This window comes from Python bivittatus, unplaced genomic scaffold, assembly GCF_059951505.1.
Source record: "Python bivittatus isolate LINGU-HERP-01145 unplaced genomic scaffold, Pbiv_v1 ctg000580_np1212, whole genome shotgun sequence".
NCBI lineage: Eukaryota > Metazoa > Chordata > Lepidosauria > Squamata > Pythonidae > Python > Python bivittatus.
The window spans coordinates 9261420-9273269 of record NW_028277087.1 but is presented as its reverse complement, the minus strand read 5'-3'; the positions used below and the strand labels follow the sequence as shown (position 1 = coordinate 9273269).

At 42.7% G+C, this 11850-nt stretch overlaps 1 protein-coding gene across 1 annotated transcript; it reads left to right on the top strand.

Moving 5' to 3' along the window:
* Positions 1 to 8906, top strand: LOC103066225 (complement factor D). Its single transcript, XM_007434640.4, has 5 exons — positions 1 to 142; positions 2097 to 2253; positions 3265 to 3409; positions 5575 to 5832; positions 8518 to 8906. Exons 1-5 carry the CDS (start codon positions 85 to 87, stop codon positions 8671 to 8673), a joined length of 774 nt encoding a protein of 257 aa, XP_007434702.1. The 5' UTR covers positions 1 to 84; the 3' UTR covers positions 8674 to 8906.
* Positions 8907 to 11850: the final 2944 nt, after the last annotated feature.

The following is an 11850-nucleotide window of genomic DNA, read 5'->3' as shown; positions in this document are numbered from 1 at the left end:
AGTTGGGTCATGCTGAGTTTCAGGATAGCATAAAAGACGGCAATAGATTCAGGGAAAGGGTAGACCGCAGTCCTGAGCTAAAAGATGGTCAGTTCCTCCTTCTGGATCTTAATTATTTTCCTGGGCATCTTCTCTGCATGTGGTAAGCTGATTGACACTCTTTTATTCCTTCCTCTTTGCTGGCTGTAGCTTTCTTGCTCTATCTCAGAAGTTGTGTTTGGTCTGTCTTACTTACCCATGGTTAACTGAACCAGGTTTATGCAATTAAACCAACTTTCTGAACCAACTACAAATCGCAGGGACTGTTTTGGCAACCACAAGCTAGTCTAAAATGTGGATAGCTGTTTCGTGGTCTAATTTGTTGCGTACGCACAGCCAAACTTGAATAGCTGAAGTATTCTATTCTTCAAACTTGAATAGTATTCTATTCAAAATGTATTATGAGCGGGAGCAGGCTTCATTTCCTATTCCCCAAATAATGAACTTTTAGAGGCTGCACAGATTAGATTTACCAGACCATTTTTTGCATGTTGCTGGATTTGAAAAAGCAGAGATTTCAAGCAAGGTGCACTCCTAGGAGATACAAAGGAAAGTTATGGCAGGCATGAGCTGATTGCGACCTTGAAAAATGTGGCAGATTTACTTGCGTGCAATCACTGGAGGGAAGAAATGTGGGAACCACAAATCACACAGGAAGCTATAAGGAACTTCTGGGGGGAGCCTGCTTCGTTTTTTAAAAGAAATGACAAGAGAGTTTTCCAGAACGGTATAACTTGGCTCACTTATCAAACTGTTGCGCTGATTCTTTATCCTGGTCTTTATCCTATGGAGGAGCTGATCCTGAGAGCTGGAGGTTGGGCTCTGAGAACTTAGATACCCTTCCCTTCCCATCATTTGATTACCCAGGCTATAATACAGCTTCTGTTGGCTCTACAAAATGAGGCAGAGTCATGGAGGCATTTATCGAGCAACGTCTATAAGCCAAGAAGTAAATGGAACCTCCATGGATGGAGGCAGTCTGTCTCTAAATAGCAGTTGGTGGTATTTAGTGGGCAAAGGCTGATACTGGGCCCATTTACTTTCATGGGAGTGGTGACCCTTAACATTTGTTTTACAAAAGCAAAGACCAGAGTAGATGGGGCATGCTGCAAAACTGATGTGTCTTTGTCATGCAAGTGGCAGAGCCAAGGATTCATTTTTTTCCTAGACCTTTGGGAATGTGCTTTTTAAAAACTACTTTTAAGCCTATTTTAGGGACCGCACTATTGTTTTCATGTGTTTCCTGTTTCAACGGGGCAGAAAAATTGTTTTTCCACCACTGTAGTGGGAGAAGTCTCCAGGGTCTGCAAAAAAAACCCAGGTGAATTTAGTTCTAATATTTTTTTTAATCCAAAAGAGAGACAGTTATCTTTTTTTTTCTCTTTGCTTCTGAAAAAATCCAATTAAGGGCACTCTGACCAATTGCAGACCTACTTTGGACCAGCCTAAGGGATGTAAAGGGGGTGTTTGACCTGATCCTGCAGCATTTTCATGCCACCTCTCCCCCAGGTTGGTGGCCATTGGGATTTATAACTCACATTCCATTCCCACCAGCCTGCTCAATCATAAAGGTAGTCCTTGACTTATGACCATTTGTTTAATGACCATTTGAAGTTACAACACGCCTAAAAAAAATGACTTACAACCAGCCCTCACACTTACGACCATTGCAGTGTCCCTGTGGTCACGTGCCCAAAATTCAAGTCCTTGGCAACTGGCATGTATTTACAACAGTTGCAGCATCCTGGGATCATGTGATCACCATTTGTGACTTTCCCAGCGGCTTCCGACAGGCAAAGTCAATGGGGGAAGTCGAACTCACTAAACAGCTGTGTGATTTGCTTAATGATCATGACAAAAAAGGTTGTAAAATTGGGCGTGACTCGCTTAATGACCACGTCACTTAGCAATGGCAGTTCAGTCCCAATTATGGTCATAAGTCGAGGACTACCTGTATATTGAAATGCAGTTCTATGCATGTTTCTGCCTGACTCTAGGGCAGAAGTCAGGTAGTTTTCTATGATGCTGGCTAACACTCAACATTTTCTCCCTCACAGCGGATCGTCCCAGGGGCCGTATCCTGGGGGGATCAGAGAGTGCCCCCCATCAGAGGCCTTACATGGCATCTCTGCAGGAGGATGGGACGCATCTCTGTGGAGGGTTCCTGATCGCTGCTCAGTGGGTGCTGAGTGCGGCCCATTGCTTGGAGGATACGTGAGTGTGGGATTTCTGCTCCTTGAGTGACCAGAGATAGAAAGCCCGTTTTCTGTGTGAATGGGCCTCTCTTTTTCTCTCGGCGGTGTAACAGCAGGGAATCTGTCGACCAGCCAGGAAAAGGACCGGCCCTGCCTCTTCTTGTGCCTTGGACCAGCTTGAATTTTCAGAAATGAGCAGACAGAGGAGACAGAACACACCACACAGTCTCACTCCTTTCCCTAAAAGGAGGCAACCATTTGGTTGCATCTGCTGTCTTAATTATTGGCAATGGTTTAGAGGAGAGGAGAACCTAGTCCATAAAAAGCAAAAAAAAACAAAGGAAGCTGCATATTGGGGAATTCTGGGAGTCGAGGTCCACACATCTTAAAGTTTGCAAGTTTGAAAAACACTGGTTTCAGGTGTTATGGCTCATTTGGCAAGTTTCTAATTCAATTTATTGTGTGAACACAGAAAATGAGTTAACTCAGTAACTCAGTTGAGTTATGCAAACACAGCCGCTGTGAATGTAGCTTATTCAGCAAACTTTGTTTAAGCAAGCATAGTTTAGCCCAAGGTGTAAACTCAGCCACCCCCTCATGTATTTCGACTGACTAGTAAGACCCCTTTGATTACCTTTTAAGATAATTAACAAACCAGATCATATGTTGACATGGAAACCAATTTCAAGAAATGTCATAGTTCAGACTTGGCATACTTAGAGCTCTTATTTTTATCCATTGAGGCTTATTTTTACCCATTTATCTTTAATTTGGTTTTCTTCTTGATCAGATGTAATTCTGTTATATTTAGAATCACAAACAATCAAACCTAGAACTCAGCTGAACAGATTCCATTAAGATTTTAAGTCTTTACATTTCCATTTTTAATTTGAAACATAAATAAAGCTAAAAATGATGGAGGACAGGATGTCTCTTCTCCAAAGGGTTGTGTGAGAAGGAGGCAAGTTAGAGGCCTCTTAAGATAGCTGGGGAACCTGATTGTGCACACTAACCACAATCTCTGGTGCAGGAAAAATGGGACCTTCCAGGTCCTCTTGGGAGCCCATACCCTCTCCCAACCTGAACCGACCAAGCGTCTATACAGAGTCCGTCGGCTCATTCGTCACCCAGGGAGCAGCGAAGACACCATTCTCCATGATCTGTTGCTCATCCAGGTGGGTAAATCCATTTTTCCTTGTAAGAAGAAGCGTGCTCTTGCCTTTCCCTGCATCTTCTTCCTGGGGTCTTGGGGGTCATGGCCTGAACTGCATACCACCCTCTCTCTGTCATCCATGACAGAGTCTTCTGTATCCCAGGATGGTTGGCCAGATATCTCCAGAAACTCCATAAGGGGGTTCTGTGTGGATAACAGCCTTTGGCAATTGGACAACTAACCTATTGTTATCGAAGTGTGCATTCAAAGATCACTTTTATCTGGACTGACTTTAGTGTCTTCTGTTTCCACTGATAATCTTGTTTCTTGGCTTCTTTTTACAACTTTCCTGACATCTGATTTTCAACTGCAACAGAGCAACCTGGCCAACCCATTTTTAGCTTCTGCTCCCATGATACTGACCCTACTTCATCTCCAGGCCATGATTTAAATGACTGTATCTGTTTCTTTTGTGTTCCACAAAACCAATGCCTTTCCTTCTTAAGCCACCAAAGAGCCATGGTGTGTAAACTTCATTGTGGTCCCCCTTTCAGGGAAGCGAGTGGGCTTTATTCCCCCCCTCACATAGGAGAGGTGCCTGTATCTTAGAAGGTAAGGTAGGAAATGCATCCCATTGGGTATTCACCAGCCAATCAACACCCTCAAAATTTTCACACCCACCCACCAACATGGACAACCTATTTGAATACCATTGGAGAAAAGCTTCTTGGTTTTGCTCTTTGTCTTTTGCAAACTTAACATTAGCACTTCTGATTCTGGAGAACTGTCTTCCTTCAGTTTTAGGTTCTCTGCAACACAGCCAGAGACCTGAGGGAGTCTTGAGGTCCTCTGATTTGAATGCACTCCCCACATCCCCACTAAAAATTTGCTGCTAAGTTGTGCTTTTTAATAGGATGGAAGGTGAGAATTATCAATGCTATGGGTGGCCATCCTATTAAAAATATTATTTGAAGTTGCAATTTAAATGAAATGAGATCCAACTTTGTTTTTCTCCTGGATGTTACCTTTTGGGAGTGTGCCCCCCTTTGTCACTCAAAGGTCAAATGAGACCCTCAGCCCGGAAAGGAGGGTCTCCTTGATTCTGAATTGGGGCTGAGGCATTAGGAATCCTCTTTTTTTTCATTTTTTAAAACCATATTTGCACAGACCATTGTGCACTCACACAAGGTTGGTGGGCGGGGGGGGGGGGGTTGGCTTCAAAAAAATCAAGATGGCCGTCATCACTGCAGAACTGTTGTGAGTTGCCTAGAATCATAATATGAGATAGGCGGCGGTGTGAGTCTTGCAAATAAACAAATACATAAATAAACTGAACCTCATTCTTTTTTTACATGCATCCTGTATGCATTTGCAGGTTTTTAGTTCTGTTTAATTCTACATTTTCCATATACTGTACAGATATGATTAAAAGTGACTGCAGAAAATGTGCTCATATTGATATGCTCACCTTTTTCTATTATTGTTTTTCCTTTTATCGTAATGTTATATATCATAATGCATTGTGTTATTTCAGTGCCGATTTCAATGCAGCAATATTTATATAATATGATTTTAAATTATTAACATTCTATTATTTAAAAAGCTTGAAGTATTGGAAATAAAAAGAGAAAAATAAAAATTCTATCAGTATTTACGATGTCAGTGTTACAAGCATAAGATTATTTAACTTTTCATCCAAAGTTGAGTATAAGATAAAAAAGGAAAAAACACTGTAATTCCTATCGAAGTATTAGTTGTATGATAATAGTTTCAGTCTTGAACAAATTACTTAATATTAACATCTCCATTGTTACTTAATGTGTATGTGTGTGTTGATAAAAGGAAATAAAAAATAGACTAAACAGATTTAACAAAAGTTAAAATACATTTTTTTCTCTTTTTTTTTTTTGCATATTTTGTACAAGGTTTTTGCAGGAGCGTATAAGCCTGTTGCTAAACCAGCATACAAAGTGGGGGGTTTGGTGCAAACAAACTTAGGTCCTGTTTTATTTCCCCACTTTCGGGACCAACATCGAACAGCAACGTTCCGATGCTCACCCATTTTTCCCATTTTTATGGCCATGGCATCTTAGCAATCAGGGATAAAAGTGAAACCGATGGTTTACTGTATGAATTGATATCCTGGATGCAGTTCGTTTTCTTCACTTCTGGTTCTCTCAAAATTAGCTTGAAGAGCCAGCGGTCCTTGGGCCAAATGTCCGTACCCTGGCTTACCAGACCGCAAACAATGACATCCCTGAACACACTGTATGCGAAGTGGCCGGCTGGGGCATTATCAGCAACACGGGAAAGAAAACAGACAGGCTGCGGTATGTGCAACTGAGGATCATCAGTCGCAATCAATGCAATATGAGGAGGTTCCATGATGGCAGCGTGACGGAGAACATGATGTGCGCTGAATCCAGGAAGAAAGACTCCTGCAAGGTGCTCGCGGGGCTGGTGGAAGGAGGGAGAGAAAGAGAAAGGAGAGCATCTTTGTAATGCTACTCTGGGGTGAAAACAGAATCTTGAAAACTGTGAGCGAGAATTCCCAGCCAGAGTTATAGTGAGTTAATGAAGGCTTCCTACCTCTCTGAATTGGGTAGCCTCTTCTCACATAAACCACCTTCTTCATCCCCTGTTTTCTTCCCACCTGGTTATTTGAATTGAGAATTGTTCAGGATAGACTGCCTTTGAACATGGATGCTCTATTGCAGGTAGCAGCACTGAGAGATGTCACTCACCACCCACAGGCCAGATATGGTATTCAGCCATACTTTATGTGTCCCACAGACTCTCTGGAAGTCCTGCTCTCTCTCTCTCTCTCTCATCTATATCTATCTGTCTGTCTGTCTGTCTGTCTATCATCTCTCTCTCTCTCTCTCTGTCTCATCTATTTATATCTATTATCTATCTATCATCATCTTTACTGGTCCTTCATATGCTGTTTCAGTCACTAAAGTAACTCTAAGCAGCTTGCTCAGGGCAGTGGAGGAAGAATAACCATGACCCCAAAATGGAGGGTGGCATTGCAGCTAGGCGTTGCAGAATGCTAGGATGGAGAGAAAGTTATTTTAACTTCCTATTTATTTCCTGTCTTGCCTCTGAATACCTCTTTGGTCCCACTGATACTTTTATATTTAGTTAAACAGGTACGGTAGGCTTTGGAGGTAATTTAGAAAAACCTGCCCAACCTGTTTAATCCAAGTCAAAAAGCAGGACAAGCTCTTGCAGCCAAAAGACTGCCCTTTAGCACCCCCCAAAATGGCCACATCAGCTAAGTGTCGAACAGGTATGAAAAGTGGCTCAGAAGGTGGCCGCAAAATATTCTGGGTCTAACGTGCTAATAGAGATGCCAATGAAATCCCCCACATTTATTTATTTATTTATTTATTTATTTATTTATTTATTTATTTTGTCCCCCGCCCACCTCCCCCCAATGGAGGACTCTGGGCGGCTCACAACACATTAAAAACAATAAATAAATATACAATTAAAAGCCAATGTACACAGTTATAAAAGATGAAGGAAAAAGTTCAGGAGGCCGATGGTTCAAGGCAGCAACGCCCGGCCTCTAAGGGGCTAGCCAACCCCACACTTGATGACTTCCCTCCCCACCCCAGGCCAGATGGCAGAGCCAGGTCTTCATTTACCTGGATTTGTCTCCAGGGATGGGTTCACGTGACACCCTTCCAGTCCTCGTATATTTCCTGATTTTACTTGCACAACAGCACTTGTGCGATGGAACCGTGATCTCATTGCAGCCCATTTTAACCATACTGGCCACGTGTGAACTATGCTGTGCAAAAAAACCATCAGGTTGGATCCAAGGTTTGGAGAGGGGAGGGAGGGCATTTCCTGTTAATCAAGGTGCCACTACACTTCAGGGCCTTTAGGAAATTACCTGGAGAGATTGTGGGGAGACTGGAAAGGAATGGAAGAGAGGAGGCACAAACTCTTGAGAGACACAGAGCGAGGCGCTGCACAGCTTATCGCAAAAACAGCAACTTAGCCCAGCTGGAGAGAAATCTGGGAAGCAGTATTTCAAATCATTCAAAGAGGCTCTTCCTTAAGTGGGAAATTCCTCTTCCAATTTCCAAGATTTTGTATGGATCCCAGGTGGGCGTTTAAGATACCTTACTGAAATGTGAATTGTTTCCTTGACCTTGCTCAGCTGCAGGGGCTTGCCAATAGCAACGGACACAGGGTGGATTTGGGTCCAATTCCATCATTGAGTTGAAATCCTCCAAGTCAAAACTGACAGGTGAAGCTGGAGGCGAGGAAGGCAGATAAGCAGCAAGAAGGGAGCATCTTCTGAATTTTTTAACTTGTGGGTTCAAGAGCTGTTCTTCATGATAAACCATGTCTACTGCCCTCTAGTTATCAATGGTTCATCTGAATCCCGCTTTTTGTGACCCTGGGTCCTGTTAATCAAGATGAGCCATAGTGGTTACGTTCAAAGTAAACTTAATTGCAAAAGGAGGGCATCTTTTAGAAATCCACACCAAAAAATTACGATGGAAGAAAAATACAAAACAAGGAGAGTCAGTAAACCTGTTGCCCTCTTTCAATCCTGTGAGTTTTCTTAAATAATCTTTTTAACTTCTGAAAGGGAAAAGCCGCCTTGCTGCAAAACTTTTAGCAATCTTAATAACAAAAGCAGCATTCCGAAATAGCATTCCAAAAACATTCCAACAGGGAGAGATGGAAGTTCTGAATCTGGGTAGGAAAAATGTAAGGTACAAGCATAGGATGGGGGAGACCCGGCTTGGCAGTAGTACATGTGAATCTGGGTGTCCTTGTCCCAATTTTTTTTTCCCTGTTGTCGTTTAAAAAAAAAATATGAAAAAATTGAGATAACCAAGAATACACACTGCACTTTATGTGTTCAAAATACTTTGCAAATATTTTCTTTACAACATCTTTACAAAGTAGGTCAGTGATAGAATTGATGGTACCACTCATGGGAGGTGAGATTTGAAGCAAGATAATAATAATAATCCCAGGTCCTTGGGAAGGACTTGGCAGGTGTACAAAAATGCCAAATCCAGCCTAAACATCTGGATGACTATGAGACCAACTATTGTAATAATAATATAAAAACTGGGACTGACCTGATTTGTTTCTTAGGGAGATTCTGGTGGGCCTATTGTTTGCAACGGTATTGCTGAAGGCATCGTGACCACTGGCTCCACCGTTTGTGGCAACTGGCTGAAACCTGGAATTTATACCCGGACTGCTCCCTATGTCTCGTGGATCACCAGCACCATGGCATCCAACAGTTAAGTCATGGGAGAGATTGCTTGGTATCTCTCAATGCCAAGGCCTCAGGATGCCAGAGAGGATGGAGAATTCTCCCAAGAGGTTCAGAAAGGAACCTCCTCGTATGTAATTATAGAATATGGAGGTGAGCACATTTCTCTCCTTTCTTTTTATCAAGGGCACCTAAACATCAGCCAGCATTGCTCACCAAGGAATCTTGCCAGTTTGTAAAGAAAAAAAATGAAGTGGAAAGCAGATGGTGTTGCTTTTGTCATTATTTAAGACAGAGAGAGACTGGAATCCCACTCTACGTGACATCCCTCTTTCCAATCTCTTATTTGGGTGGTGGCTAAGTTCAGAACATGGTTTTAGGTGCTGGATGTTGCCAGCCTCCAGGTTCTGGGGGCAAATCCTAATATCTCCAAGGTGAGCCAGGGCAGAACTGCCCTGAAACCCGGAGAATTCCTGCCAATCAGTGCAAATCATACAACTGGGGAGAATCTCTGGCTCACCTGACAGGGACCACCTTCTAATGTCCCTGGCATGTTTTGCCAACAAGCAAAGAAAGCACATTTTGCTCACCTTTGGGGTCTCCCTCCTTTTCTTCAGAAGCACTTCATATGTTTGGAGAGCAAAACACCGAAAAAGAAGGCCTTCACTCAGATGATATCCACCCATGTGGATTCATTACAGCATTTCATATTTGGGGGGAGGGTGACATTGGCTAAATATTTAGAATATAAACCTTTTTCAGCTGGGGAAGCACACTTTTTTCAAATGAATTCAGCTCAGATGTCTCTAGTGATGTAATCATATTGCCAGGATGGAGAAATATTTAGTTTCTCTGGACGCTGGGAGCTTAGGATGGGAATGGATGTACTTTAACTTGTAAGAAGTTTGGCATACCGCCTATTAACTGTTATTTTAGCATTCTCCCCTCCCATTTAAACTGTGCTGCTCAAAAGCATCTATTTCGCTCCGGGGTTTTCTCAGGGGTCCAGCATTCAGCCCACCATGGGCTGCCCACCCCATCTTAGAGAGTCAATAAATAAACATAGCATTGGCCCAAGTAAAAGTTAAAGAATTATGGCTTTTTTTTTTCCTTCCCGAGTTCTTTCTTCTTCATGTCCCCTATTTTGGGGAGGCTGTCAGTGAATATTTCACTGATCAATGCAAGGCACTCTCTATATTCTAGAGCTGGAGTTACTAATCTAGTGGCTCAGAGGAACTTCTGTAGGCCTAGGCAAGAGAGGGGGCTAATGCTTGAAAAAGCGGGCTGAAATGAATCAGATGGAATTTATCAGGGAGAGGTGTAGAATCTGGGTAGGAAAAATGTAAGGTTCAAGCATAGCATGTGGGAGACCTGGCTTGGCAGTAGTACATGTGAAGGGAATCTGGGTGTCCTTGTTCACGACAAGCTAGACACCAGCAAGGCTGGTTCTAGACCTAGGCAGCCCAGGCAGTCGACTAGGGCACCAAATTGCTGGCTGGGGAATTCTGGGAGTTGAAGTCCATACGTCTTAAAGTTGCCAAGTTTGAAAAGCACTGCTCTAGTCAATCCACCAGGAGGTTGGACTAGATGCCTTCTAGGATCCCTTCCAACTCTATGATTCTGATTCATGCTCTATATCAGTATCTCTCAACCTCAGCAGCTTTAAGATATGTGGACTTCGCTTCCCAGAATTCCCCACCCAGCATGCTGGCTGGGGAATTCTGGGAGTTGAAGTCCACACATCTTAAAGTCGCTGAGGTTGAGAAACACTGCTCTATATGAACTCTACATGCAGTCAGGGAGGAACATAGTACTTTACAGGTAGCCAAACAACAACAACAAAAAGCATTGATCCGATACCTACTTTGAAGCCACATTTCAAGACCAACATTTTATCCCATTTTCAGAATCAGAGAATGCAAAAGCTTGATCATGTCTGGTTTTCTAGCGCAGGCTGTTATACTCGGATGGACAATCAAACAGAGATGGGAAGAAAAGGAATTTGTTCCCCCACATTTTCCCCTTAATGCAGAAAGCTTGCTTGCCCCCCCCCCACTGGAAATAGTGCAGCTAACTAGATTTGCTTCAAGTCTCTTCAAACCCAGTTAATTTCTCTCTGAAAAGAGAAAAAATACACTTGTTTTTAAAAAGATTCATGGGTACATATGTGAATGAACACTGCCACAGGCAGTCCTCCGTCATGGCCCGAACAAATTTTGATCCACTCTTAAAATTTTGAAAGGACTACTTATGTGCATGCATGCCAATGCAGCCTTTCAAAAACAGGCCGTTTTTTCCCCACATTTCTAGAATGGTAATCCCGTTACTGCATTGCAATAAAAACAACAGTATTGTGGAGTCTTAGGGCATAAGATTATATGGATTAGGCCTTCAGATTCATAAAGTATTATGCTGAGGGATGGAGGTCAACAGACAATACGCCTATCATTGGGCAGATGGTGAACAATGAGGGCAAAGATAAATGAAACGTAGAAGATATAGGCAGTGATAATTGCCTTATTGATAGTGGCCATTCCCCAAACAGTTGTTAGTCCAGACATCACCATTCTTGCATTAATTTTCTCTTGGGAATGAATGGATTGAACCACACAATTACTCAAGACGGTTTCACAACTCTCTAAGGCAGTATTTCTCAACCTTGGCAACTTTGAGATATGGACTTCATGCTGGCTGGGGAATTCTGGGAGTTGAAGTCCACACATCTGAAAGTTGCCAAGGTTGAGAAACACTGCTCTAAGGTCTACATTGTGACCTAGAACCAACTAGTTTCTACCTGTCTTATGCAATCTGGCAAGAAGGGGATGTTTGGGGTACCGTCAGCTAGGGAGTGTCAGCTGATGAGGCCCAGAAGGAGAGCCTTTTCTGCCGTGGCACCCATCCTTTGGAACATCATCCCCCCACCCCCGGAGATTAGATTGGCCCTGTCCCTGTTGGTCTTTCTTAAGGCCTTGAAAACCTGTTTGTGCTCAAGCCTGGGGCCCTGGGTACAGTTTAAAGCCCAACTCCAGGTTGTATGGATGACAGATTAGATTGTGCCCGGGTGCTAGGGGTTTTTATTTTTATTTTATATTATATATTATATATTTTGTGTTTTTGTTTTATTGTAAGCCCCCTAGAGTCACGTAAAAATGAGATGGGTGGGTATATAAATCGAGTAAATAAATAAATCAATTTCAAGGAGGTAATTG